General features: G+C 38.1%; 1 protein-coding gene across 5 annotated transcripts in view; it reads left to right on the top strand.

The window, feature by feature from the left end:
* CORIN (corin, serine peptidase) overlaps positions 1 to 25,632 on the top strand; it is a 185,525-nt gene that overhangs the window by 35,626 nt on the left and 124,267 nt on the right. For all 5 annotated transcript variants that reach the window (XM_053654913.1, XM_037164757.2, XM_053654911.1 and 2 more), the window contains exons 3-4: positions 2,988 to 3,188; positions 25,310 to 25,517. In XM_053654913.1, the coding sequence (XP_053510888.1) occupies positions 2,988 to 3,188; positions 25,310 to 25,517 (409 nt within the window). The remainder of the gene's footprint in view (positions 1 to 2,987; positions 3,189 to 25,309; positions 25,518 to 25,632) is intronic.

Raw genomic sequence — 25,632 nt, 5'->3', positions numbered from 1 at the left:
TTATAAGCACCCTGAGCTTGAATAAATAATCCAAGGTAAGTTTTCTATCTCAAAGTCCTTCAATTCCATCTGCAACACCCCTTTTGCCAGGCAAGGTGTGTGAGGAAACACACTCCCAGGATGTGGACACCTCTGGGCAGCATCGTGTTGCAATCCCAGTGCTCTGTCCGCTCACTGTAGTGACTGGCGCAGCGTGGCTATCGTTACTGGAATTGTAGACAGCTTCTCCAACACCATGAAGTAGAGCTGAAACCCTCTGGGCCATACAATCTTGGTATCATGTGGTGTTCCACTTGTAATTTAGCAGGAGAGAGCGCCACCGTCTCACTTCCAGAGTGGGTTAAGTGATTCAGTTTTGAAAACTTTCTTGGCCATTTTGCTCTGTTGGTAAAATGAAATCGGTATTTATTTAAAAGTACTTTTATAGCCCTAAGGGAGACAATTTTACTTTCATTACTATTGTTGTATAGTAAAGACTGATAGTTATTGAGAACTTACTGTGTGCCAGGAACTATTTCACATGTTTATACATTGACCAATTTGACTTTAACAACCAGCCCCATGAAGGGAGGTATTTTTATTTTTCTTATTTTATGGCAGTTGAGAGTTTGCACAAAGTTTCGGGACACTAAGTGCTAGCAATGGGATTTAAGCCCAGGGGTCAGGCTGTAGAACCTGTACTTTTAGCTACAGCACAATAAAAATAGGAATTTCGAAGAATGAACACTGGACTTTGGGCTAATAACTCAGCACTTTTATAGCTCATCATGGTATAGCTTGAGAGTATGTAGTCTTACTGAGTTCTCGTTTTTGTGCTCTTTAAAAAATGCATAATAGACAACTAAGTGTGAGTTGAGAGATGATCACTTTCCAGAGATGAAAAATTGTCTAGTGAGTTCAGGCTTTTACACACCAGCTTGTTCTTTATCCGTATGTCTCTTCCTCCTCTCTCTCAAAAACATTTTTTAGGAACATTAGCTATAACAACTATCATATATCATATATTATCTTTCTCTTCTGCCAAGCTGCTTTATTCATAGATTTGAAGAGTAAGAAAACTGCCTTTATTTATTTATGTTCAGAAAGTTATCTAAGTCAGTGTTAACTAAGAAAGTTGGTGTTTTGAAGGACTTGCAAGAGTAACCACATATTATTACCACTCACCACTGTGGTTAGGTAAAAAAGATGAGGGAAAGATTATTAATAAGGCTAATCTCTACAAACAAAATGTTAAGAACAATTGTGGATATTTTATACAATAAGGATCTCCTTTTAAGTGAATTACTCAGGGTCATAACTATGAGGAATTGGCATTTGGTAAAAGTCTGTTTGTTGACAGAGTCTGGTGCCGATTCGTGGGGAGTGATAAATATATCAACTTTATGGGCCTTGTATATTCATTACGGCCACATTGATGGAAACAACATGTTATGTGAAAAAAAATCCCTTTTCTGACAAAACAAGTAGAGAGAAACTAACAAATGGATGAAAATAACATTATATCTAATTTATTCATGAACATTTTTGTTTGAATAAAGTGCATGTTATATAGTAAGCTAGTCTATCTCATATTTATTTTGATCCAGAATAAATACTACCTCATTTAAAAAAGTAATTGAATGAGGTCTCTCATTTCACCTGTGGCGTTTGCTATTGACTCACATCACACGGTTTGGAGAGTGACCCACCTGTACCGCATGGTCCCGACTTAGCTTTCATGCTCCAGTGTTTTATTTAGAATCGTTGGGCAGATGAAACTGTTGACCTTCATTAGCCAGAAAACAGCTGCTTTTCTATTTTGATTTGTAGTTAATGTTTTCCAAGTGTCAAGCATATGCAGAGAAATTTTTTCCATAGGCTGATATTAAACATTTTATTTATATTTCTTTTATTTTTAATAGTCCATGGACCGTTTGGAAAAGTGAGAACCAGTTAGTGCATTCACTGTAAATGTTTTTAGAAAAAAATTTCCCTTGGGTATTTCTATAGCGGATCAATATCACATTCATTTATTTTAGTGGCGTACAGTGCTGTACGCCGGAAACAGTCTGTTGTCTGTTTTGGCTGAGTTAAAAATACATTATCTTTTTCAAAATTTTCAAAAGCTTCTGCCTAAAGTCAAAGCCAGGTGGTTCCCAACAGTCAGGTTTGAGTCTTCATTGTGCCAGTGAATGACTACCATGGGAAGGTATTTGGTTGATCATCGTAATTTAGTGATTATTTTTTTTAAAGATTTTATTTATCTTTAGAGGGGAAAGGAAGGAGAGAGGGAGAGAAATATCAATGTACGGTTGCCCCTCATGTGTCCCCTGCTGGGAACTGGCCTTGCAACCCAGGCATGTGCTCAATCCACTGAGCTACACCAGCCAGGGCCTAGTTCTTATTTCTTGTAACTATATTTTATACCTTCTGGTTACAATGAAGAAAATTTAGTGCCTTCTTTTTTGTTGAGATTAGAGTTTCACTTTTTTAAATATATTTTTTTCTATGATGTAATTACTGGTAAATATATGAGACCTATTATCTTTATTTTTGTGTTATGCATAGTTCACTGATATTTATTGCAAAGTGTGAAGAAAGGAGGCACGATTGTGTCCTTTGGTGGCAGACAGATGTGGAGAGTCTGTGTCCTGGGTGCTGAGTCGCATAAAATGGTGGGTGAAACTGAGAAACAGAGGCAGGAGGGAAACACTGTGACACTCACCCCATTTTTTTAAACTGTGGTGAGTCTGGGGAGGTGGAATAGCCCTACGTTCTTTAGGTACCGAAAACCTCGCTGAGAAGGCAGTAGTTTATTCACAGGGTTGTGTGATTTGTGTCGAAGAGAAGCTCTACTGATTAGTTGTGCTATCCCTCATCTTCCTTTGTGTTTGCCTGGATGGAATGAGGCTTGGGAAAGTAGCTCTGGAGTTTTCTTAATATGTTTTTTTAAAAATGAATACTTCTAGGAAGTTTTAAAAAATATATATGACTATTTTGTCTTTCAGGAACATTACCAAAAGCCTATTTTAAATCAAATGGGAGTGAACCTATGGCCACTGATGGTGAAGTTCAAGTGCCTGATGTTCTTTCTGCAAATACAGTTTATCACGAGAGCACTGTGACATCTCTTACACATCCTTACCAACACATTCCAGCCTGGACCACAGATGCTTCTCATCCAGGAGACCAAGGTCCCAGGAAAACAAGTAAGTCTGCAGGTGTTGACTGCACATGCCCTTTACTGTCTGTGGAACCCACAGGTAAATTTTTATGTGTGGCAACAGATGCTTTTAATTCCCAGACATGTACTGGTTATACAGGCAAAGCTCCACTCACCACCCCTCGAGTCTAGCGAGTGCCCTGTTCCTAAACACGAAGTGTCCTCGGCTCCACCTGCAGGCAGAGAGGGACCTGAGTAAGTCATGGAGGTGCGTCAGTGTCATTCAGCATTTCTGAGGCAGAGAAATTTTTGCTGTTTGCCCCAGTGTCGTGGTACTGAGTTTGTGGTGGTTTACCTCTAAAAGTTTGTTTCTGCTTTGAGGTTTAAGTGACTTACTCTGAGCTAGTTAAATTATACGTAAATTAAGTTACTTTGTCACTGATGCCTTGTAGAAGGGATCAGGTTCTACAACAGAATGCCCAGTAATTTCACAGGAGCTGCCCCCGAATTTGCTTCTGACTTGTCCACGTGTTCTTGTTCCCTTACTTCACTCTCCTCCTTCTTTTATTGGCTGTGCAATTTATTGTGTATGTTGGTGACTGACAGGTCCTCACATCTTGAGGAAAATGGCTTGTGTGAAACTTGTATGCCAGGACACTTGGAGAGATTTGTCGTTTATTCCCATGAAAGAGCTGGAAGAGAGAAAAGACAGAAAGTGTGGAGGCCGGGTCAGTTAGGTGGTGGCAGACAATATGTTCTGGAACATGATGCTATTCCCTGATACCCCTCAGAGTTTTTAGTACAGTTGCTAGGCTTCCAGGGCACTGAGGGAGAGGATTTGCGCGGAAAATGCCAAAGAACCTCAGCTCTGACTCAGCACTGGTAAAACATAACCGGAACTGATAAAGCATAGTCCGAACTTCTCAGCCGTTGTCTTGAGTCTTCTTTTCTACTTCTTTCCTAAAACAAAGTTGTGTGATTGACAATTATACCAAGCCCAACCATCCTCGATCATTTTCTTACCTTACATTTTATTTATTTATTTATTTATTTATTTATTTATTTATTTAGAGAGATGAGAAAGGAAGGAGAAAGAGAGGTTGAGAAACATCCATGTATGGTTGCCTCTGTCATGCCCCGAAGTGGGGGGACCTGGCCCACAACCCAGGCATGTGCCCTGACGGGGACTCAAACCTGGGACCTTTTTGGTTTGCAGGCTGGTGCTCAGTCCACTGAGCCACACCAGCCAGGGTCACGATCATTTTCTTGTTTGGCCCTCCCTCTTCGTGAAAACCCACAAAGGGAAATCACATCTGAGGTCTAGGACAGAGTATTTATTTTCATTCTGAGTCAGGAAGGGAAGGATCAAGTTGAGCCTCAGCTATCACGGTACATGCTTGCCAGTGTCTGAAGAAAAGCAGAGGATTAGTCTGTTTCTCTGGCCCCAAGAGACAGACGGTTTGGATTCGGTTGTTTTACACACCGCCAAGAGATGTTAGTTGTGTCTTAGGCTTGGTGTTCACCAGTGATTCATACGGGTTTGTGTTCTTTACCTGACAGTAAGACTGCAAACCCGAATTATGCCAAGTAAAATTTATTTTCTTCCTGAGTTTAATTTTGAGGTTTTTAATATTTTGGTCATGACTTCAGCAGCTCATTATTCTTAAGGACACTATTTTTCCATCAGAAGTGCAAAAGTAATTTAAGCAGAAACTCAGTCCAATTAATGTGGTTGCAATTACAGCCATTGTTATTTTCTTTTACTAAGTGGATGTGTCTCGATTTGGAAAGTTCCATTATTTGTTAGATTCAAGTGGAGGTGACGAACACATACTCTGAAGAGTAAAGAAACATATGGTACTTGTTGCTCAGTTTGGAAGTCTGATGGAAGTCTGTTGGACTCATTTTTTCTTCCTATGGCTGGAGCCTTGTTTGAGAATGTGAATGTAATTTGACATGTAAAGGAAATCCAGGTGAAATTAGAATGAGTGTCTGGAGAGAGGCCGAGACTTTGGAATCCGTGTCGTTCCACGTTGTACATGTGCTTGACTGTCAGCATCGAGCTACATTGGCTGACCACTTAGACCCGCGATAGATGGTCTGTATTAACCAAAATTGTTTGTTGCAAAGGATTTGATAGTTTTTCATACACTTCGGTACTATGGCTAGCCTATTCTTGTAGAGCTTTTGGTAGTTTTCAGAGCATGTTTGAATATTTTCTCTTTTGTTCATAAAAGTAACTGGTGAGGTACCCTGTACAGGCAGTATATACTGTTTTTTGAAGATACAAAATTGAGTCCTAGGGAAATTAGGCTGACAGATCCAACATCACTTGTCTAGTAATCGTTAGACATGAAATTGAGATTCAGATCTTGACACTCCTAGGCCAGTGCTCTTTCAAGTACGGCATGCTTCCTCATTTAATTTTATATCTTTCTTTGCAGTAGCAGGAGCATTACTGTCCAAATTTTAAGCTCTGAGAGAGCAGAAGAGTAGTCTGTTTTGTTTATAGCATCATAGCCCGTGATCAGTAAAATAGTTGTTGAGTGAGTGAATAAATAAACTACAGTCACTTCAAAATTTTAGTATCCGATTGATCACTTTGGTTAGTAATGCCTAATCACACTTCTGCACTTGATATTTATTTAACCGATTTTATTTAAAGCATCATTTAATGCCTTGTATCTGTACTAACACTTGGCAGAGAATTTGCCTTGTCTCTGTTTTCACTTATTCTCTAATGAAAATGTCATTTTAAATTCCAGGCATATGTAAAAGCTATTTAAGTCCACTTCAGTCCAAAAATACAGTAGCCAGACATTCCGTCCTACCCAAATATCCTGGATAGAAAACCGAGGGGAGAACTCCTGGCAAAAGGTACTAGGAAATAGACTTTCCTCGGGGCGGGGGGGTGGTGCTTAGTATTATGCTATAGCATAGGATTATACAGTTCATAAACTTTTAACCAGAGCACTGCCCCATGTTACACCGTGCAGCAGAGCGGGGCTTTGTGAATGTGAGCTAGGCTTGATGTGGCGTCTGTTGTTTCTGGAGTTGCATTAGTTGCATTTTGAAAACCACTTGTAAAATGACAAGGAAAAAGGTCCATAGTTAGATTTCATGCTATATTTCAGCAAGGGATTTTTCTAGGTTGCTTTCTGTATTCGGGTTTTTATTTTCACTTTTATGCCTTATATCTTTTATAAATATTTAAATGTAAATTGAATTTTGAGGAAAGAGAAAAACTCTTTGGCCAGCCTAGAGCTTTGAGGTTAAAAATGATATGGCACACAATAGAATAACCTAGAAGTTGATCAAAAATTAAAGTAACAAGAGTGGGTTAAGGTGCTGAAAGCTTGAAGTGTTCTGTTTTTCATAACCAGCTCCTAAGTCTCCTAACTCAGATGAAAACACATTGTACCTTTCATTTACTAAAAAACTGTTTTTTTGAAGTAAAGTCAACATTCCATAAAATTCACTCTTGTAATATGTACTATTAAGTATTTTAAAAATATATTCACAGAGTTGTACAATGGTCACTCTTATCTAATTTTAGAACATTTTTATCAGTGAAGAAAGAAATGCCATATTTATCACTCTTTATTTTTTCTTTCCCCCAGCCTCTGTCTAAAACTAATCTACTTTTTGTCTCTATGGATTTGCCTGAACATTGCATATAAGAGGCATCACACCATAAACGTGAGGCTTCTGTGACTGGCCTCTCATACCTTTTTTGGATGTGGGCATAGCCTCGCACCACACCTGGCCGTCTAAGATGCCAAGGCATGTGCCAGAGCTTTCCAAAGGCCCCTTTGGAAGTTTCCTAGTTTTTCTTTTTAAGGCTTTTGTCAGACTCTTATCTCCAACAGGTATTCTTGCCTTGGGTGATTGTGATGTTAAACAATTGCCACAGATTGTGTTTGACAAGCACCCTGGGGACGGAGCTGTTTGTATAGACTCAAGAAGCTCTGAATCAGGTCAGACAAAGACCAGCTCTGAGAATGGATCCTTCCCAGGGAGCTTCCCGGTAGATTGAATGGTGACAGTTCTCTGGGGATGGCTTTTGAGGGAACTTCAAACCCATTCTGCCCTCTCCATTGCCTCCTAAATTGTCTGTTTTCATAGTTACTCTGTTTCCCATTGGTTTTTCAAGGTTATACAGAACTGAGCTAAAAGGCAAGTTAAAATGCTACAAAGCTCATAGTTCTTACTGTGATCCAGACAATTTTCTTGAATAATGAAAAATGCAAGTTTTTGGTTAAGTACCAAAGTTTTGGAAGATTTGATTTTGATAATTTTTTCCTGCTTTCACGGAAGAACAGAGTTCAGTGGATCTTATCCTCCAATATTTTGTATTTCCTCGAACATTGGGAGGAGTTGATATTTTTCTTTTTTTAATGCATAAATATGATTATATTACATATGTAAGTTTAAGTGACTTTCCCCCCTTTTTTGTGTAAATTGCTTTATTCCTTCTCCTTCCTTTTGCATCATATTACTCTATCCTTATGCACAGTCAACCCAATGTTAACAACGTGGTGTGTATGATTCCGTAGTTTCTTCTGTGCTCATATGAACATATATGCACATGCATGCATGCATGCAAAATAACATGCATGAACAGGTGCTTTTTGTCATTGTTTTTAAAAAGTGGGGTAGTTATTATATATACTTTTCTATGTGATGTTTTTCTTGTTAAGGAATATTTTATGTAAATATCTCTAAGTCATTGTTACAATGACTGAACCGTATTCCGTGTTGTCATTATATAATAACTTATTTTAGTTATTCTGTCAATAATAGGTATTTACCTTATATTTAATTTTTAGTGTTTGTTTTTTTCTCAGTGAATTACACAGTTTCTCTTCTGAGGGTAAAATGTCTTGGATCATGGCTGTGAAGCTGTCTAAATAGTAGTGATTTATTAACACTGATCTCTCTATACCAAAATGCTCTAAACAAGTGCCCCAAACTTACTAAATGTAGAAAGCTTACGCACCAAGGATTGAGGGTGGGAAGTGGGGGTGGCAGGGGAAAGTGGTGGCAGGAAAATGGAGGCAATTGTTCTTGAACAACAATAAATAATAATAATAAAACCCTTAAGGTTATTCTTTCTTCCTCCTTTTCTGTTTTTAACCTGGCATTTCTGTGAGCTTTAAAGTGAGCTCTGCATGAATGTGAAGCCAGTAGGGAATCAGAGCAAGTATCAGTTTGCCTGGGTTACTATTCTTCAGGCTACTCCCCAAGGCAGATCTGGGGAGAGGCGGTGTAACTGGACATCTGAACTCAGGGAAGTTTCCTCTCCTTTTTTCCTAATATTTTCTACTCCTGTTAAGAATGGAACCCTAAATGTTTTTATAACGTTTTTCAACAGCAGTTCTACTGCCCTCAGAGTCATGTACCCACCTCTGTAGGTTCCCTTCTGGAGATTATTGTGCCGTTTGGAGTGGGAGTCTCTGCCGATGTGTGTGAGTGAGCGGCCTTGATGCCGTTTAGACTTGTATCCGTACGTATCATTCCTCTGTTATGTTGTTGTTGTTGTTTATCTGGGTCTGAGGGGCCTCAGGAGTACTCTAAAGGATTCAAGACTTTGCTATAAAAATTTCTTAAATTTATGCTTTGTTTTTGTGAAAATAAGAAATAATGTAAGCTTACTCTCCATCACCTGGATCGCCGTCTTATAACAAGTATTATATGATTTTTGGGACCTGTATTTGAGTTTCAATTTATAGTTACATTGCTGCTAAGCTATACTGTTTAACTGCTAAAAAATGATTAAAGAGCTTAAGCCTGACCTCTGAGATCTTTAATCATTTTTTAACAGTTAAGCAGTCTAGATTAGCAACAATGAAACACCAGTCCAAAAGAACATATGCACCCCAGTGTTCATAGCAGCACAATTTACCATAGCCATGTGCTGGAAGCAACCTAAGTTTCCATCTGTAAATGAACGGATCAAAAAACTACATAATGGAATACTATGCAGCAGAGAGAAAGGAGGAGCTCCTACCCTTTTTGACAGCATGGATGGAACTGGAGAGCAGTATGCTAAGTAAAATAAGCCAGGCGGTAAGGGACAAATACTATATGATCTCACCTTTAACTGGAATTTAATCAACAAAAGAAAAAAACAAGCAAAATATAACTAGAGACATTGAAATTAAGAACAATCTGACAGTAACCAGAGGGAAGGCGGGAAGGGATAGTGGGGGAAGGGGGAAAGGGTTGTCAGGAACAATTATAAAGAACACATGGACAAAGCCAAGGGGGTGGAAGCAAGGGAGGGAGGTGGGTGTGGCTGGGGTGGGGTGGGGAGTAGTGGGGGTAAATGCAGACAACTGTAATTGAACAACAATAAAATAATTATTAAAAAGTGATTAAAGACAATTTAGGTGATAAAAGCTTTATTTAACATTTCATAAAGTGGACAGTCTCCTTTAGGATTACAAGATGGGATGGAAGACAGAAAGCTTTTATAAGATGAGGAATAGGAAGAGAAAATAGAAAATACCTGATTGGCTGGGTCCATGTAGTCAGACTTCTTTGGGGTAAGAAGGGCAGGACATAAGTATGCTTGGCATTTGGAGACTGGCTGACTAGAGAGGCTACATTTCTGGCCGAGCAGAGTATTTACAGGGGCAGAAAAGTCACCTAAGTCTAGATTTGCTGACCTGACACCTTGGACAGGAGTGGCTCCATCTTGGGCTTACAAAGTTATTTCAACAGACATTTGCCAGCCATCAAGAAAGGAACAGGGGCCCCTGGCTAGGTACCTCAGTTGGTTAGCGCATTGTCCTGATATGCCAGGGTTGCGGGTTCAATAAATTGATGTTTCTCTTCCTCTCTGTCTCTAAAATAAATAAAAAATTTTTTTTAAAGAAAGGAACAGAAACAGACTCAGTAGTCACTCTGCTCAGTTACTGAACAAAGTACATGGTGGCATATTCTTTGTGGCAGTTCAAATGGAGAAAAATGGTAACCAGCTCAGTCACCTGGGGTACATGGTAGCACCAGCTCCCCAAACACAGAAGAGCTTGTGAAGCCTATGAGTGTCTTCTTAGAATGATGTTTTGGTGCTTAAAACAAATAACAGAATCACAAAGGAAGGCAATTTTATTACAATTTTGTTATGAAAACATTAAAAATATATATTATGATAATGTAATACACGATATAGATATATATCTAATAGTGAGTTAATAACTGCAGTTTTATAACAGCAATGAACATAAAGAATATTTTGAAATGTTTGTAATAACTTCATGCTGCTATGAGAATATTCCTGATTTCTAACTTGTTTTTCTGTTTGTTGCCTACATTGGTCATTTAAGTATGCTAAATTTCAGCTAAAGGGTAATGGAAATAAAGATGCTATTTATTTCCCATCCAGGTCTTTCACAGACAAAAATTTTATGTGTGGGCCCATGGGGGTCTTTGGATTATGATTAAGGACACATACTATAGAGGAAAAGTATATACATATATATATACACACATATATTCTTTTATATTATATATAAAATAAAATATAAATATATCTTTATATATTTATAATCATACTCCATATATATGTATTATGTTTCTATATACCTATTCATATTCACATATATTTATTATATTTTATTCATATATATATTTATTCTCTTTATATATATGTATTGGTCTCTGGGAGAGTCCAAGGCCAGCTTAAGTTGTTTCATTAAGAATTTGCTGCTCCAAAACTTAACTGCAGTGACACCCTGGACATGTCCCTTATCCACTCTGTTGGGCACCAGTGTTAGACCCCAATCGTCAAATCCAGTTGGTTGCCATCTCCTATATATTAAATCATGTTCTTTAGATTTAGAGAACAGTTCTGAGAGTTAGACATGGGCTTCTTGCTGACACCAACATCTAAGCAAGAACAAGAGGGGCATTTAAATAACTGTGGCATGTTTGTCTGGTTAGCATGGTAGCATTCTGGAGAGGGAGAAAGGACATTTGAATGTAGGAATGGACTCTGTCTTGCCCTTTTTTCCCTCACTGTCCTGTCCTTCCTCCTTATTTCATTTTTAGATGACTCCATTCCTAGGATGTATTGGGTCTCTCCCAGAGTGAGTAAACTTAATCATAAACTAAATCTGAAGAATATGATTTGCAGAGCGAGGCTTCTGAAAGGGGCAGTGGAACAATGCCTGCCGTTCTCCTTTGGCTACAATCCCATTCCTCCCTTCTCAAAGGTTTCTGGGCAGGACTTCTTAACCCTCTTTCTGAAATGAATCTTGTAATATTCTACTAGCGACAGATGCCCCCAAATGTAAGGAGCTTATAACACATTAATACAGCAAGTGAGAGTCAGAGTTAAATAGTTATGTCAAAAATTGCGTGTGGCTCAAAATTTTTCTCTCCAGATTCATTATCACAGTTTCTTCTTCAAGAGGAACAGCCCAAATACTCTTGATCCACATAGAGAAAAACAGTAGCCTGCTGATAGCAGCATTGCCAAATCAGTCCAAATCAAACTCGGGAACAAAAACAATGTTTTAAAAGCCAAATTCTCAGATAAAAATTTTTTTTAAGTCTGTAATTTACTCTCTGGTTCTGAAAGAAAATTGGCACTGTGTATATTTTTTGCCTGAATCATTCAATTTGCTAACTGTCTCAGAGTTTTGGTCTTTGTACAATTTTGCATTGAGAGCAAAACACCCATCAGTGGGAATCTGTTTGCTGTTACTTGTGCCTTTGGAGAATATGCTTTTTGCCTAACTTGTAGTTGAAATGAGTATGGTAATTAGTTTTCCAAGCAAACAGCTTTACATCATTTCACACTTGATGCAAACCATTCTTTGTCTTTTAGTGTTGATATATTTTATTTTGCTGCTTTGTATCAGTCTAATATTTGCATGTGCTGTTTGCTTTGATGAATTATAGTACTGGTTTATAATTATATTGATTGTTGTAAACTCATTATGGTACTTATATACCCTTCAAAGCTTTATGAGACATCTTAATTTCTGAGAGCCTAAAGTAATATTCTGGGAAACACCAGTCATTCACCAGCAGCTATTTATCGGGTGCCAAGCTCTGGGGTTTGGCTATGTAGACTATAGAGATGGGTCAGATGGAAGTCTTGTCTCCAAGTAGCCAAGTAACTACTTGGAGACATGGATGTATTATTTACAACTGGAGAAATTCTGTAAGAGAGGGTTGTGGATGAAAGAAAACATGATCCCTTTCAATTCTTATTTTTTTCAAACACAAGCTGGCTAACTCATAATATTTTATTCTATAATAAATCATTTTTCTAAATTTAAAAAACTTTTATTTATAACTGTGAAAGTAAATTTAAATTTAAAAGGGGTCCTGGAGTTTCCATTTTTAATAAGATTATGCTGTCTTATTCTTAGATTTTAAAACTTGCCTATAATATAATTGCCTCAGATAATTATAGATTGCTTAGATAAATCAAACAGATTTTAGTTTTTAATTTTATGGGAGGGCCAACCTGTCTTTTACAGGTATTGACAAGAATGTATCACCTCAGGAAGTGGGAGGATTCCCTCTTTGGAATCACTTGGCAATTTTTCCACTGTTCATTAGGTAATCAAGCTAGGAGAGTTTGTTTCTGCTTGGGTTATATGTTTCTAAATGTGCCCTGGGTAAAAGTCTTAGCATAGGGATTTCTGGAGACCAATTTATGATGACCTAATGGCTGTTAAGCCACAGTGACCACATTACCATATTATGTGTCCTTGAAAGTCAACAAAACACTTTAAAAGTAAATGAATATGGGAAGTTTGTCATGGGAAATGAAGACCTTAAATCAAAACTTGTTGCGTGTTTGGGGATTGGCCAAGTGGCCATGTTACAGCCAATCATGAGACAGTGAAGCAGGCCCTGTGTGGGGACACAGGAAGCACCATCAGTGGCCAAGTAGGGACACATCAACCCTTCTTTCCTATTTGTCCCTTTTGGAATGGGAATGTCTATTTTATGCTTGTCCCACCATTCTATTTTGGAATCACGTAACGTGTCTATTTTCACAGATTTGTAGCTGGAGAGGAATTTTGCTTCCGGATGAATTGAACCTTGAGTCTCACCCCTGTCTGAGTTATATGGTATTCAGATGAGACTTCGGACTTCGGACTTTAGAGTAGATGCTGGAATGAGCATCTTTTGGAGCTGTTGGAATAGAAGGAATGGATTTTGCATGTGATAAGGACATGAGTTCGGGGGCCAGGGTGGAATGTTATGGACTGAATGTTTTCAGTTCACCACAGTGTTTCTGGAATCTTGAGATTTTCTTTTTTTATGGAAAGTTTAGCTGTTTACACAAAATAAGTCTTATTTTACAAAATATTTCTAGATCTTTATAGTGAGTCAGCTTTCCAGTTATTTAGTCAACAGTATTTCAGAATCTTTTCTTTAAGGAAAGTATTTTGCACACAAAATTTTAATCACGTGAAAATAGAGAGAATAGTATAATGGATGCCCTCGTGCCCTCTCTCATCCTCGCAGTATTTTCTCAGAATCCTTTTTAGAGCATTTTTCCTCCTAGCGTTTCTTGTAGTAGAGTTTAGACTTGCTCTCATAATTGAAAGTTGGGCAACTCTCTGTACTGTTGACACAGGAATTTTATTATCTAGCTTCTAATTAAAATACTATACTTCATAGTTTTAAGAAATTGTCTGGTACAAACAAAAGCTTTACAGAGGAATATGTTAAATCCTATACTAAATATTTAGTTATCATTAAAACGCATGTTCCACAATTTTCCAATTAAGGAAAAATTACAGTGCCACTAGAAACAAAACTGACTGGACATCCCACTCGGGTTTTTGGGTCAAGTTCCATGTCTTCCACCGCGCCCTCCGATCCCTCGCTCTCTAGCTTAGTGATGTGTGTGCTGCACTTGAACCCGGGGCAGTCTCGCAGATTTTGACTTTGATTCTTTGCTATGCCAACTGTACAGAGGGACAAAAGTAAGCTTAGAGTTGTTCATGTGGAAAATAATATAATAATTAATAAATAATAATACAAGAATATGCCCTTTTTTGCATACTCACAACTATAAACCTACTCCCCCCATGCTGTATATATTCATTTTCATGTTTAAATTCCCTGTGTTTTTCTTTTTTTTAGTTTTATTATCACAGAGCCCTCAATTCCAGTTATTCCCATTGCTATCTTAACATGAAAATAGCATGAACTAGGAAGTTTCAGGATCGACATCATTCAAGGTCAAGTGTCATACAGTCCTATTTTTTGGTCATCTGACAAGTGAATTGATGTTATCTACTATAGTTGGTAACAAGTAGGAGAAAAGTATTCTCAAATTTTCTGTTAGTATCTTCTGGATAAAGAAGAAACCCTTTTCTTAATGCCCAACAAATGTCTTCAGTTACAGTTTGATCAAATTCCTCTAATCTATCCATAGTAGAGATAGCGTATGGCCATTAATATTGTCTTGAGAAACTATGTGTTAAGGGCTCAAAATAACTGACTCATGATAGATTGGCCTTACTAGATACACTGTAATTTAGAAGCAGGTATTGCAGAAGGCAGCAAGAATTTTAGCCCTTGCTGGGGCACTGGCCTTCGACCATGCTTTTTCTCTTGGCTGAACTTGGGAGGGAAGCAGCTGCTAAGAAGGGCAGGGCAGAGACTCCTCCCCAGTTCCAAGTGTGGGCAGTCTCCCTGGAGAAGCATGTGACTCTCCAAGCTGGAGTTGAAAGGCAGTGTGCACATACGTCTGGTTTCCCAGGCAGAGGCACTTCTTTTATGCAACGTTCAAATGGGTGGGCAAAGCCAGGGGTGCTTGTGTGTTTGGTTATTGCAGCCGCTGACATCCTGAAGTCATATAAAAAGGCAGAAGTCCTCTGACTGTACTAGAGTCCCTAAGGGCTCTGAAACTGATCAGCTGTAGTTCTTACTAAATGTTAGAGAGACCCTGGGACTGCCGCTTGAATACTCCTGTGGGGAGAGTCATAGAGGTCTCTGGAGGGAGGGCTCCTTCTCTGATCATTGGCCAGCTTCATAGGCATGCAGAGCTGTGTGGTGTCATGGGGCCCTGAGTGTGGAAGGACTCCCTGAGTGCCCCAAATTATGTAGTCCATTCTGCTCCTTAGTTTTACCGTGATAGGACCACCTTCAGTACAGAATCTGCCTTTGGATTAAGCACAGTGCCAGACAATGTCATGATCTGATTGCCCCTGGCTAGACAGGCCCCATGCCTGGGGCTGGGGGTAAGGAAAGGCCTCCCAAATTTCAGGGCTGCCAGTCAGTTAGGGATGGAGTCTGTGCATGATGAGGATGCAACTCACAGGAACTCTTCCACTACTCCCTTTTCTTGTTGAGTAGTTGCTCATGTTTTGCTTTTACTTTCTCATTTTGTATTGCCTGTGATAAGATAATAAGTATGTTTATTAAAATGAAGTAAGATGTCATGTGCATTCCAAAAAATAATACCGGACATTTATTTGAAAACTCTCATCTTGAGTGTGGAGAACATATCTTCCCTTAATAATCGTATGCCCTGCGAACTCTTCTTTGCAGATTCAGAGAGCAAAAAGATAAATATCAGCTCAGCTTGAGGCTGACTATTACAGATTTTAAGTCTAGAGAATTCTGAGTTGGAGAGGAATATCTGAATGAGCATTTAGCAAATACATTTAGAACCACAACAGCTGGCTGGTATAATCCAACCTTAGCGTACAGGTCTGCCCTGTCCTTCATACCCTCAACATTTAAACCTTGACTGGTGCGAAACCTAACGTGAGATTCCCACTAAAACTACACAGGGATGGAAAGCCTGCTGAAATCTCATTGCCTTTGTGAGCAGCAAAGCTTAAAACTGACCACGAACGAGGTAGTGATTTTACAATAAATGCTGCCCCTGGTGCAGAGGATGCTCCTTTAAGTCATTTCTTACACACTTATCAGTATAGAATTTATTTTTTTTACCACAGCTGACACATAAAAATAATTTTCATATGTATGAAAGTACATTTTGACTAAATAATAAAATGTGGTCCAATTTCAGGTTCTTATTTTTTAATTCCATTGCCTCAAGCTCAGTGACTGAAGGGACTTCATATTTTCTTAATAAATAACTAATGTTTTTAAACACTTAGTGAATGTTTTTCAAAAAATGTAACAGCCAAGTGCCTTATTTTGCAAGTAAGCAAAACTGATTAATGAAACTTTGAATGTTGATCCTCTTTGTATTATTAGTGAGTAATTATTCCCTCTACAAAAGAATTCTTCATGGGAGTCAGTAGAAAGAGGCAGGATGAAGTCTTCATATCTCTGCCTCCATGACGTGGATACAAATCTCTCCCATGTCTAGTTCACAGAGTCTGTGCAAGTCACAAATGAGGTAACTGCAGCCAAAACTTTTAAAACTTTTAAAACTTATCGTATGTGCTAATGATAGGCATTGTGTAAAAATCATTTAATTCTCACAGTAACCCTGGAACACAGATATTATGATACCCATTTTGCAGATAAGAAACTGATAAACAGAGAAATTTGGTAACTTGTCAGAGACTACATAAAGAAAGCGTGATAAAGGCAGGGTTTGAATCAGACTGTGGGACCATCATAATACATATGGGAAAGATGTTTTCCAAACTTGAAAATGCCATACAAATTTGGGTTACTACCATTATTCAATCATTCATAATTCTAGGATAGAAAATTATATGGGGATAAGATGTATATTAATTCTTTTAAAATTAATAAAAAATGACTGATGGATAAAGATGTGTCATCTGACATATTACATCTTATTTAGTTTTATGGAATGTGAATAATTATTTTGCAATAAAATATCAACCCCTCACTATATTACCACATTGTCACACTACAGATTTGTTGAATGAATGGATTACATCAGGTTATGAAGCTTTATAGTTACCACTCATACAGCTTAAAATCAAATGGTATGGATGCATGTATATGAATGAAAGGAGAATGACATATACATATATATGTGCAGGATGTGAAAGCTTGAAGTTTGGTGAAAGGCTTTGCCAAGAGACTTGGGGCTGCATTAAAAATGTTAAGTGTGGAATATATGTAATTACGCAGGAAGTATCAACCCCCAAATGTTGTGCTTCTTCTGGCAGGAGTGGCCAGCTTTTAACTCTGGTCATTTGTACTGCCCTGCACTAGGCAGATAGTTACTTATGTTTTTATTTTGTTCACAAATTAGGAAGACATTGTTCTACCTAAGCCTTATCTATATAAAGACTCATTACAAACATCACAATTTACTCCAGAAAATGTGTCTTACTTTTGTCTCCTTGATTTCTTGTATGAGAAATAAAATAGTTATCACATTTGGACTCGAAGATGTTTACAGTGTTGGTTAAGAAGCCAGAATCTTTACAGAGGTCTTGTCTGGAGCTCTCTGTTCCTGCTTATCTCTCTGTAACCCTCTTACAGATTGTTTTAAGAACACCATATCTTTTCAGATTGTTTTTTCCCAGAAATCATTCTGGCAACTGTTGCTTTCCATCTGAGTTATCTAGAATAAAGAATGAACTTCATTATTCTGCTCTACTGATGCAGTTTTGACCGGGGCTGACTTCGGAGCACAGCCAGGAATAGATGCTAAGCATTTCCAGTCCAAACTGTCTCTTGGTGAAGATCCGTAACTTGTTTTTACAGCAGATTCATTGTTTCCTCTGAGAAGGTTTAGTTTTTACTGATCTTGGAGAAGCAACTCTATTGCTGGAATCAAAAAAGGTTCATTAAAATATCTTATATTACAATGAATAAAGTCAACTACAGTTTTTAAAATGGAATAATCTCTTTGACAGAATGATACAGTGGAAAAAGTAAGCTATGGGGTCAGGAAGACCTGGTTTCAATTTCAGCTCAATGACTTAACATGTGTGTTACCTTGAATACTTTCTTACCCTCATTGATTCTGTCTCATCATCTGTAAAATGGGAATACAAACAGCTTGTCCATAGGTGTGCAGGAGGGTTAAAGTGCTGTCTATAAGGTACCTGTAGCAACACCCAGCTTCAAAGTCCCTCGAGGGTCTTTTGTCTATTTCCTTATCATTAAATTGGCTTCTTTTACTATAAAAAAGTAAGTGGAAATGAAATTTAGAATAAATTTATATTAAGTAAGATACAACTTGAATAGATAATAATGGTTCATTTAGCTTTTTAAAGCACAGTAAATTTAGCTCATCCTATCCACTTGCTGAACTGCATATTTTTCCTTGCTGAAGATATCAGTGCTGTTGAAACGTCAGCCAAACATCAGCAGTATGAAAGCATTGTCTTAAGTTCTTTACCGCCGTTGACAAAGTGGATCTTCGCAGCCCTGTGATTGGCACTATTATTATTTCGACTTCACAGGTTAGGAGGTTTGCAGGGCTGTCCAACCTGTGGCCCCCAGGCCGTATGTGGCCCAGGATGGCTATGAATGTCGCCCAACACAAAATTGTAAATTTACTTAAAACCTTTTCTTTTTTTGCTTATCAGTTTTTGTTAGTATTTGTGTATTTAATGGGTGGCCCAAGACATCTCTTCTTCTTCCAGTGTGGCCCAGAGATGTCAAAAGGTTGGACACCTTTGTAAGGGTTAAGTGATGTCCCCAAGGTCACACAGCCTTGTGGGGGCCCGAGTTTGCAGCCAGCAGATTTCACTTTGTTAACATGTTTTCTCCTCTCTTGTCAGCTGCGGTCGGTCATCATCGCCACCCCACTCTCCTCAGAGCTCAGCAGCGTTCTAGCGTACGGGTCTTTCTACTCAATTTTCTCGAGACTTTGTACTTTGTAGCATATTCCCCTTTTTTTCTGCTGACTGTGAGTTCTCATGCTAAAAGCAATTGAGGGTGCCAGGATAATAGAATATATATATTTTTTAAATTATTTTTTACTTTTATTTTTTGTTTAAAACACATGAAAGTTACCTGGAAAAATATTAGGTGAGTAGCTCAAATCTCAAGTAGTTATATTGTATTAAATTAAAATTATTTACCTTTTAGAGGCTGTTACAAAAATCACCTGACTACCTTTTCTACCTTTTTAAAAATATATTTTATTGATTATGCCAATACAGTTCTAGTCCCCCCTTCATTCCCCTCCCCCCTGCACACCCCTCTCCCCACCATTCCCCCCTTTAGTTTATGACCATGTGTCTCAAGTTCTTTAGATTCTCTATTTCCCATACTATCCTTGCCCTCCCCCCATCTATTTTCTACCTACCGTCTATACTACTTATTTTCTGTACCTTCTCCCCCCTTCTCCTTCTCCCACTCCCCTGTTGCTAACTCTCCATGTGATCTTCATTTCTATGTTTCCACTCCTGATCTAGCTGTGCTTTTAGTTTGCTTTTGTTTTAGGTGTGGTTGTTAATAACTGTGAGTTTGTTGTCCTTTCACTGTTCATCTTTTTTAACTTCTTTTTCTTAGATAAGTCCATTTAACATTTCATATAATAAGGGCTTGGTGATGATGACAAAGCTTTCATTTAGAATGGAAGGACAGATAAAATGCTTCTCAGATAAGATCAAATTCAAGGAGTTCATCACTACCTTTTTTAAAAATAATACAAAGCACTCCCTGATGTTTTCAGTATCTTGGTGAAAATGGTGAAGGGACTGAGAAGCACAGATTGGTGGTTACACAATGGTCATGGGAGGTAATGTGCAGCGTTGGGACACAGTCAGTAATGTCACAGAAAGATAGGGCAGCGCCCCCTGTTGTCTTTCAGCTGCTGCTCTGTAGGCCAGGATGAGTGGGGAGGAGGGAGTTGCTTCCCTTTGATGTTTCTATTTGATGGCTGTGGATGAATCCTCGGTAAACAGGCAATGATGACAACTTAAACGTTATAATAGGAACAATGAAGACAGACTGCAACAAGATGAATGCTTGAGCATGAATATGAATTATTAAAAACTCCAAAGAGTAGGTCGAATTTCTTCATGGCATCTGAATTTTATCATATTCCTACCTCTTAAATATTTAGCTCTCATCTGTTTCTTAGAGGAGGAATTCACCTTCAAAATAGTCCTCCATTGGTCCTACCAATAGATTTAAGGTCATGTTAGTCTTTGCTTATGGAGGCATTATTATTATTATTTTTTTGGTTCTTGCTGAGGTGAGGATTGTGACTATGCATAACAATGCCAGACATTATTTTGTTTGTTTCTTTGTTTCTGCCCCCCTCCAATCTGACTGAACTGTCAACTCCACAAGGGCAGGGACTTTGTTGAGCGTGATGTCACTTGCTCTGCACCTACAGCACTGCTTGGCGTGAGATAATATTTGTTGAATAGCAGTGAGGAGGACCCCACTTGCTACTGCGGAACTCACGGGGCCCCACGCTCAGTGGTATAAACCCAGCGAAAAGATACCTTCAACTATAACAGTTGGATTATGAGGAGACTTTTGGAGGAAAGAGACTTGGATTTTGGAGAGGATGACTGTAGTTGAATTCCAATTTTTGCATTTAGTAACTGCATGAATCTTGCAGAAAATTACTCAACCTTGTTTCTGCAGCTGTAAAACAGAGTTAGTAACTTGCAGGGTGGGCCAAAGAGCTAATGTGAAAGGGCCAAGTACAATGCCAGGGGTGTTATAGTCCTTCGGTAAATATTAAGGACAAAAATATGCAGATAAAAGTGGTGAATGCGAGAAGGCCCTAAATGGTATATACAACCAGAGAAGAGGTAGAATTTAAATTAAAGAGGAGGGAATGAAAGATATCATTGGAGAAACAGCAACAAAATTGATGACAAGCTGGATGAGAGGATTGAAAAAGGGAAAGCAGTGAAGAAAGCCAACTCTGCCATGAGTTTCTTCCCAAACCATTGAAAAGGTTTACAGAGTGGACAGAGGTCTGGCCTTTCCCACTCCATCAATTTCTCAGGATCTAGAAGTAAGAAGAACAAATGTAGATGCATCCACAAGGGAGACCTGTGAAGCAATTTAGTTAAATGAGCCAATTTAGGTAAATTAGGACAAATCAACCATGCGCTGATAAAATACTGCCCCCTGACGTGATGGAATTCTTACTAATAGCCCTCCAATTAAATGTGCAGTTGTCCCTGCAAAGTCAGCCAGGTTACCAAGGTTCTGGTGAGGTGATTAGAAAAAATATAGCACAGTACTTTAGAAAGTTGATATTTTATTATTTGTAATTTGATGGAGGACCTGTGTATCAGCCCACTTCTGTTACTGCGTTCTACTGCAAATCACTTTCTGTCTGCATACCTACCTTTCTATCCATCAACTTCCTACCTACCTATCTGTGAGAGACTTGGTTTCTTAATTTATAACAAGACTATATATTGTGTTACTTAGATTATATTTTATAATGTGACAATACTTTGGAAAACATTAGAACACCATCATACAGATAGGAAATAATATATTTATGTCTATACCAATTATTTTGAAACTTATTCTTAAGGTCCACACTATTATTTTATAATTTCCTGAGTACAAGTTCTTTTTTTCTTAAGGGAATTTGCTATTAGAGAGGGAAATATTTTTTTAAAAAGCAATTAAAAAATTTTTCAATTATAGTTGACATACTTTTCTTTCTTTTGTGAAACTCACACTGTCTTGAACATAGGACAAGCCACTGAAAGTGATTTTCCTATCTTGATTTTTTAAATGATCTCTCAATATTCAGTGTTTTCTTTGGCTAGGTGGGGTGACTGAGACTTTGGATCATCTAATTGCTTCAAATATGGCTCATCATCAAGTTTATAAACCCCACAGCTGATGACCCCTAAAGAAAATAATGTGATATAAAACAAATGACAGCATGTGGTCAGTATACATTGGGTATATTATCTGTGAATATAAATATAGACCTTGTGATACATTATTATATGCTTTTTAGCTTCCTCCTTTCATGGGCCATTAGGAATTGTCCTCTTTAACAACTTTTTAACGTAATAACCCCTTTTCATTAGCCTGAGGCAACTCCAGACTGAAGTTACTCAGAAACACATAGGCTTGAAGATCTGGAATTTTCATATAGTATCTGTGCACTATTGGTCAGATAGCTTAGCCTTTCTGAAATTATTTCTTCATGGATGATATAGATGTGTTATCACTTAACTGGGTTGTGAAAGTGAGATAATTATGAATGAGGGAATCTGAGTTCATATTTTGATGCCTGGCACAAGGTTTGTTTTCAACAGATGTTTTCCTAAGACTGAAATTTCCACGAATGATTTCATGTTTTCGATGAAGAAAAATTTGCTCTCAGCTCTTATAAGCAAGCATCTCTGCTTGTAGTATCATATACTCAATTAACTGTCTTTTTAAAGTTGCCTGTCTGTATGTCCTCTCCCCACCCCAATGCTCTCCCACACTGAAATGTGTTGTCACCCCCCTACTGAGTGACTTGAAGGCCATATTCATGAACCTCGCCATTTCATATTCATGAACTCTCTCAGCACTCACGCAAAGCTGAACTCATGTATGTATGCATGTATATGTCTATTTGAGTCCTGTGTGCATAATTTGGATTTTTCTTCATCTCTTTCATTTTGTATTTTGAGTTTGATGAGGTCCAAAAAAGTATTGTGCCTTTATTTTTTATTTTTTACTATGTCTGTGCTAGTATCTAACATACAGAGAAGTTCTGTACATCACTGGTTGCCATTCAGAGTGGAAATCATGTTTTGATCTTGTCCACTGAGTTTAGTGTATTTTGGGTGATCTGTAAATATTACATAACAGTGTCTTTTTGTGAGGTGTAAGACTCTTGTAACTAATGGCTACAATCTGATCATTTGAAGGAATGACTTCCTGTATGGCTGGGTGGTTTTCAGAGAGGTTTGTAAGAAATGTGAGACTAGGCAGTGCACTTAGAAGTCTATCAGAGAAGACAATCAATGAATGGACCTTTGAGGTGATCTGTGTGAATGAGTGAAAGAGAAAAGGGGTTTGGGAATCCCGTGATAGGTTATACTTTCTCTGTTATAGGTCGAAGAGTTAGTCTGGCCATTTTTTCAGAGATGCAGCCTTATTTTTTTCAACATTATCTTTATTAAAATAAAGTTAATCTTGGGCTTAGAAAGATTTTTCTCTTCATTTCTTTGACTAGGAATTATACAGTGATCAGAACAGATGTGCTCTCTCTTGTTGAACTTTCTCTCCTTGTTTCCCCCCCTCCCCTACATAAATAAAAGCAGTATTTCTAATGTATTTCCAAAACCTGAAGATTCTGCTTTTGAATAGTAGTCTGCTTAAACAATAACCAAAATTTCAATTTTTTAAATAAACATAATAAATCTTTATATAAATCAATAAGAGAATACTGAATTGACTAAAGAAAAATATCGGGTTGCACAAAAGTTCATTTAGTTTTTCCCATATGATGGCTCTACACGGGCTTAGTCGTCTTTAACTTAATTTGTTATATTATATTGTGACAACTGTTTTATCAACATGCATTTTTTAAAACTTTATCAAAATTGGTGAATTTTTGTGCAGCCATTTTAACATGGAAGATGGAAGAAAATGTGTAACATTTATAGCATATTATGCTTTATTTCAAGAAAGGTAAAAATGCAACTCAAACACAAAAAAAGATTACTGCAGTGTATGGAGAAAGTGCTGGGACTGATTGAATGTGTCAAGAGTGGTTTGAGAAGTTTCCTGGTACTATTGACATTTTGGCCAAATAATTCTTTGCTGTGAGGTTTTCTTGTGCATTAGAAGATGTTTAGCAGAAAACGTGGCCTTTACCCATTAGAAACCAATAGTGGGAGATAGCCGACATACTCAAAATATCCAAATCAATCAAGTTATTGGTGAAAGTGAAAAATGTGTCTTTCATTTTACGGAAAAAACTAAATGGACTTTTAGACCAACCCAGTATAACCCTCTCCTACTGGAATGCTGCCATTTGGACCCATACTAATATTTCAGTTTATGAGACCAGCCACGCAAATGAATGGGATGAAGAAGAAGGAAAGGTTGTAGAGGTGCAGTGCCCAGGAGAGAAGCCAGCTGTGGGAAGTGAGCCCAGGGGCCGGGGCTGACCCGGAACTGTTGACACAGTCAGGATGGGAAATCCTTATGTGATCATTTGTTTTTAAAAACAGGATTATGAAGCCCTGGCTGGTGTATCTCAGTGGATTGAGCACGGGCCTGTGAAGCAAAGGGTCACAGGTTCAATTCCAAGTCAGGGTACATGCTTGGGTTGTAGGCCAGGTCCCCAGTAGGGGACACATGAGAGGCAACCACACATTGATGTTTCTCTCCCACTCTTTCTCCTTCCCTTCCCCTCTCTCTAAAAATAAATAAATAAAATAAAAACAGAATTATGATATACAAATTGTTTTGTGACTTGCTATTTTTATTATAATGAATAAAATTATAAGCATCATTCTGTATGATTAAATCTTTTAAAAGCATCTTTCATATATCTAAGTTAAGTATTCTGTTGTTTATTCAATAATATTTTAATCCAATCTTCTTTGTTGACTGCCTAGGTGATATTTATTGTTTAAAAATTGGAAACTGCCCTGGCTGGGTAGCTCAGTTCTTTAGAGCATCGTGCCGATGCACTAAAGTTGAGGGTTTGATCCCCCAGGGGATCATAAAGAAAAATCAACCAGTGGATGCACAAATAAGTGAGGCAACAAGTTGATGCTTCTCTGTCTGTCTCTCCAACTCTCTATCTTTCTCTGTCTCTCCTTCTCCCTCCTGTCTCTCCAAAATCAATAGTTAAAAACATTAAAAAAATTAGAAACTATGTAATGATGAAGATTCCTGTAGATAAATTCATGTTCACAATCATAGTTATTTCATTAAGATAAATTTTTTAGAAAAGATATTACAGTGTCAAATGGTATGCATGTTCAAAAGATTTTTTTTGATGCATATTGCCCTGCTCAGCTGTGATCCAGAACAGTGACTGCCAATTTCTATGCCCACCAGCTACGTGCATTTTTTCCACACGTTTGCTCAGGACACAATGTTCTGCTGTGAATATAAGTACCTTGATTTCATTATCACACACGTGTATTTGAGTGCCCTCCACATATAATCCTGTGTGTACATGTCTGATTGTGTGTCTGTTATCATTCTTACAAAATACATTTTATCTTATGAACACATTAACCTCTCATATCAGCTGTTTGTAAATTGGCAATTCTGACGTGTCCGCTCCTAACTGTAATTGTCTGGACTTCCTAGGTGCCTGCATGAACATCACCCACAGCCAGTGTCAGATGCTGCCCTACCACACCACGCCGACAACTCCCCTTTCAATCGTCAAGAACATGGAAATGGAGACGTTCCTCAAATTCTTCATGTACCTGCACCGCCTCAGTTGCTATCAACATATCATGCTTTTTGGCTGTAGCCTTGCCTTCCCCGAGTGCGTTGGTGATGGTGATGACAGGTATTTTGGAACCAAAGTCATTTGGTGATAAGAGTCCGTTGTAGCAGAAGTATCTGACAGGAACAAAATCATCCCAGGCTACCACATTTCGGTGGTGGCGTTGTTAAGGGAGAAG

Source organism: Artibeus jamaicensis, unplaced genomic scaffold, assembly GCF_021234435.1.
Source record: "Artibeus jamaicensis isolate MK-2021 breed Jamaican fruit bat unplaced genomic scaffold, CSHL_Jam_final contig_889, whole genome shotgun sequence".
Classification (NCBI taxonomy): domain Eukaryota; kingdom Metazoa; phylum Chordata; class Mammalia; order Chiroptera; family Phyllostomidae; genus Artibeus; species Artibeus jamaicensis.
This window is presented reverse-complemented; position numbering and strand designations above follow the sequence as displayed.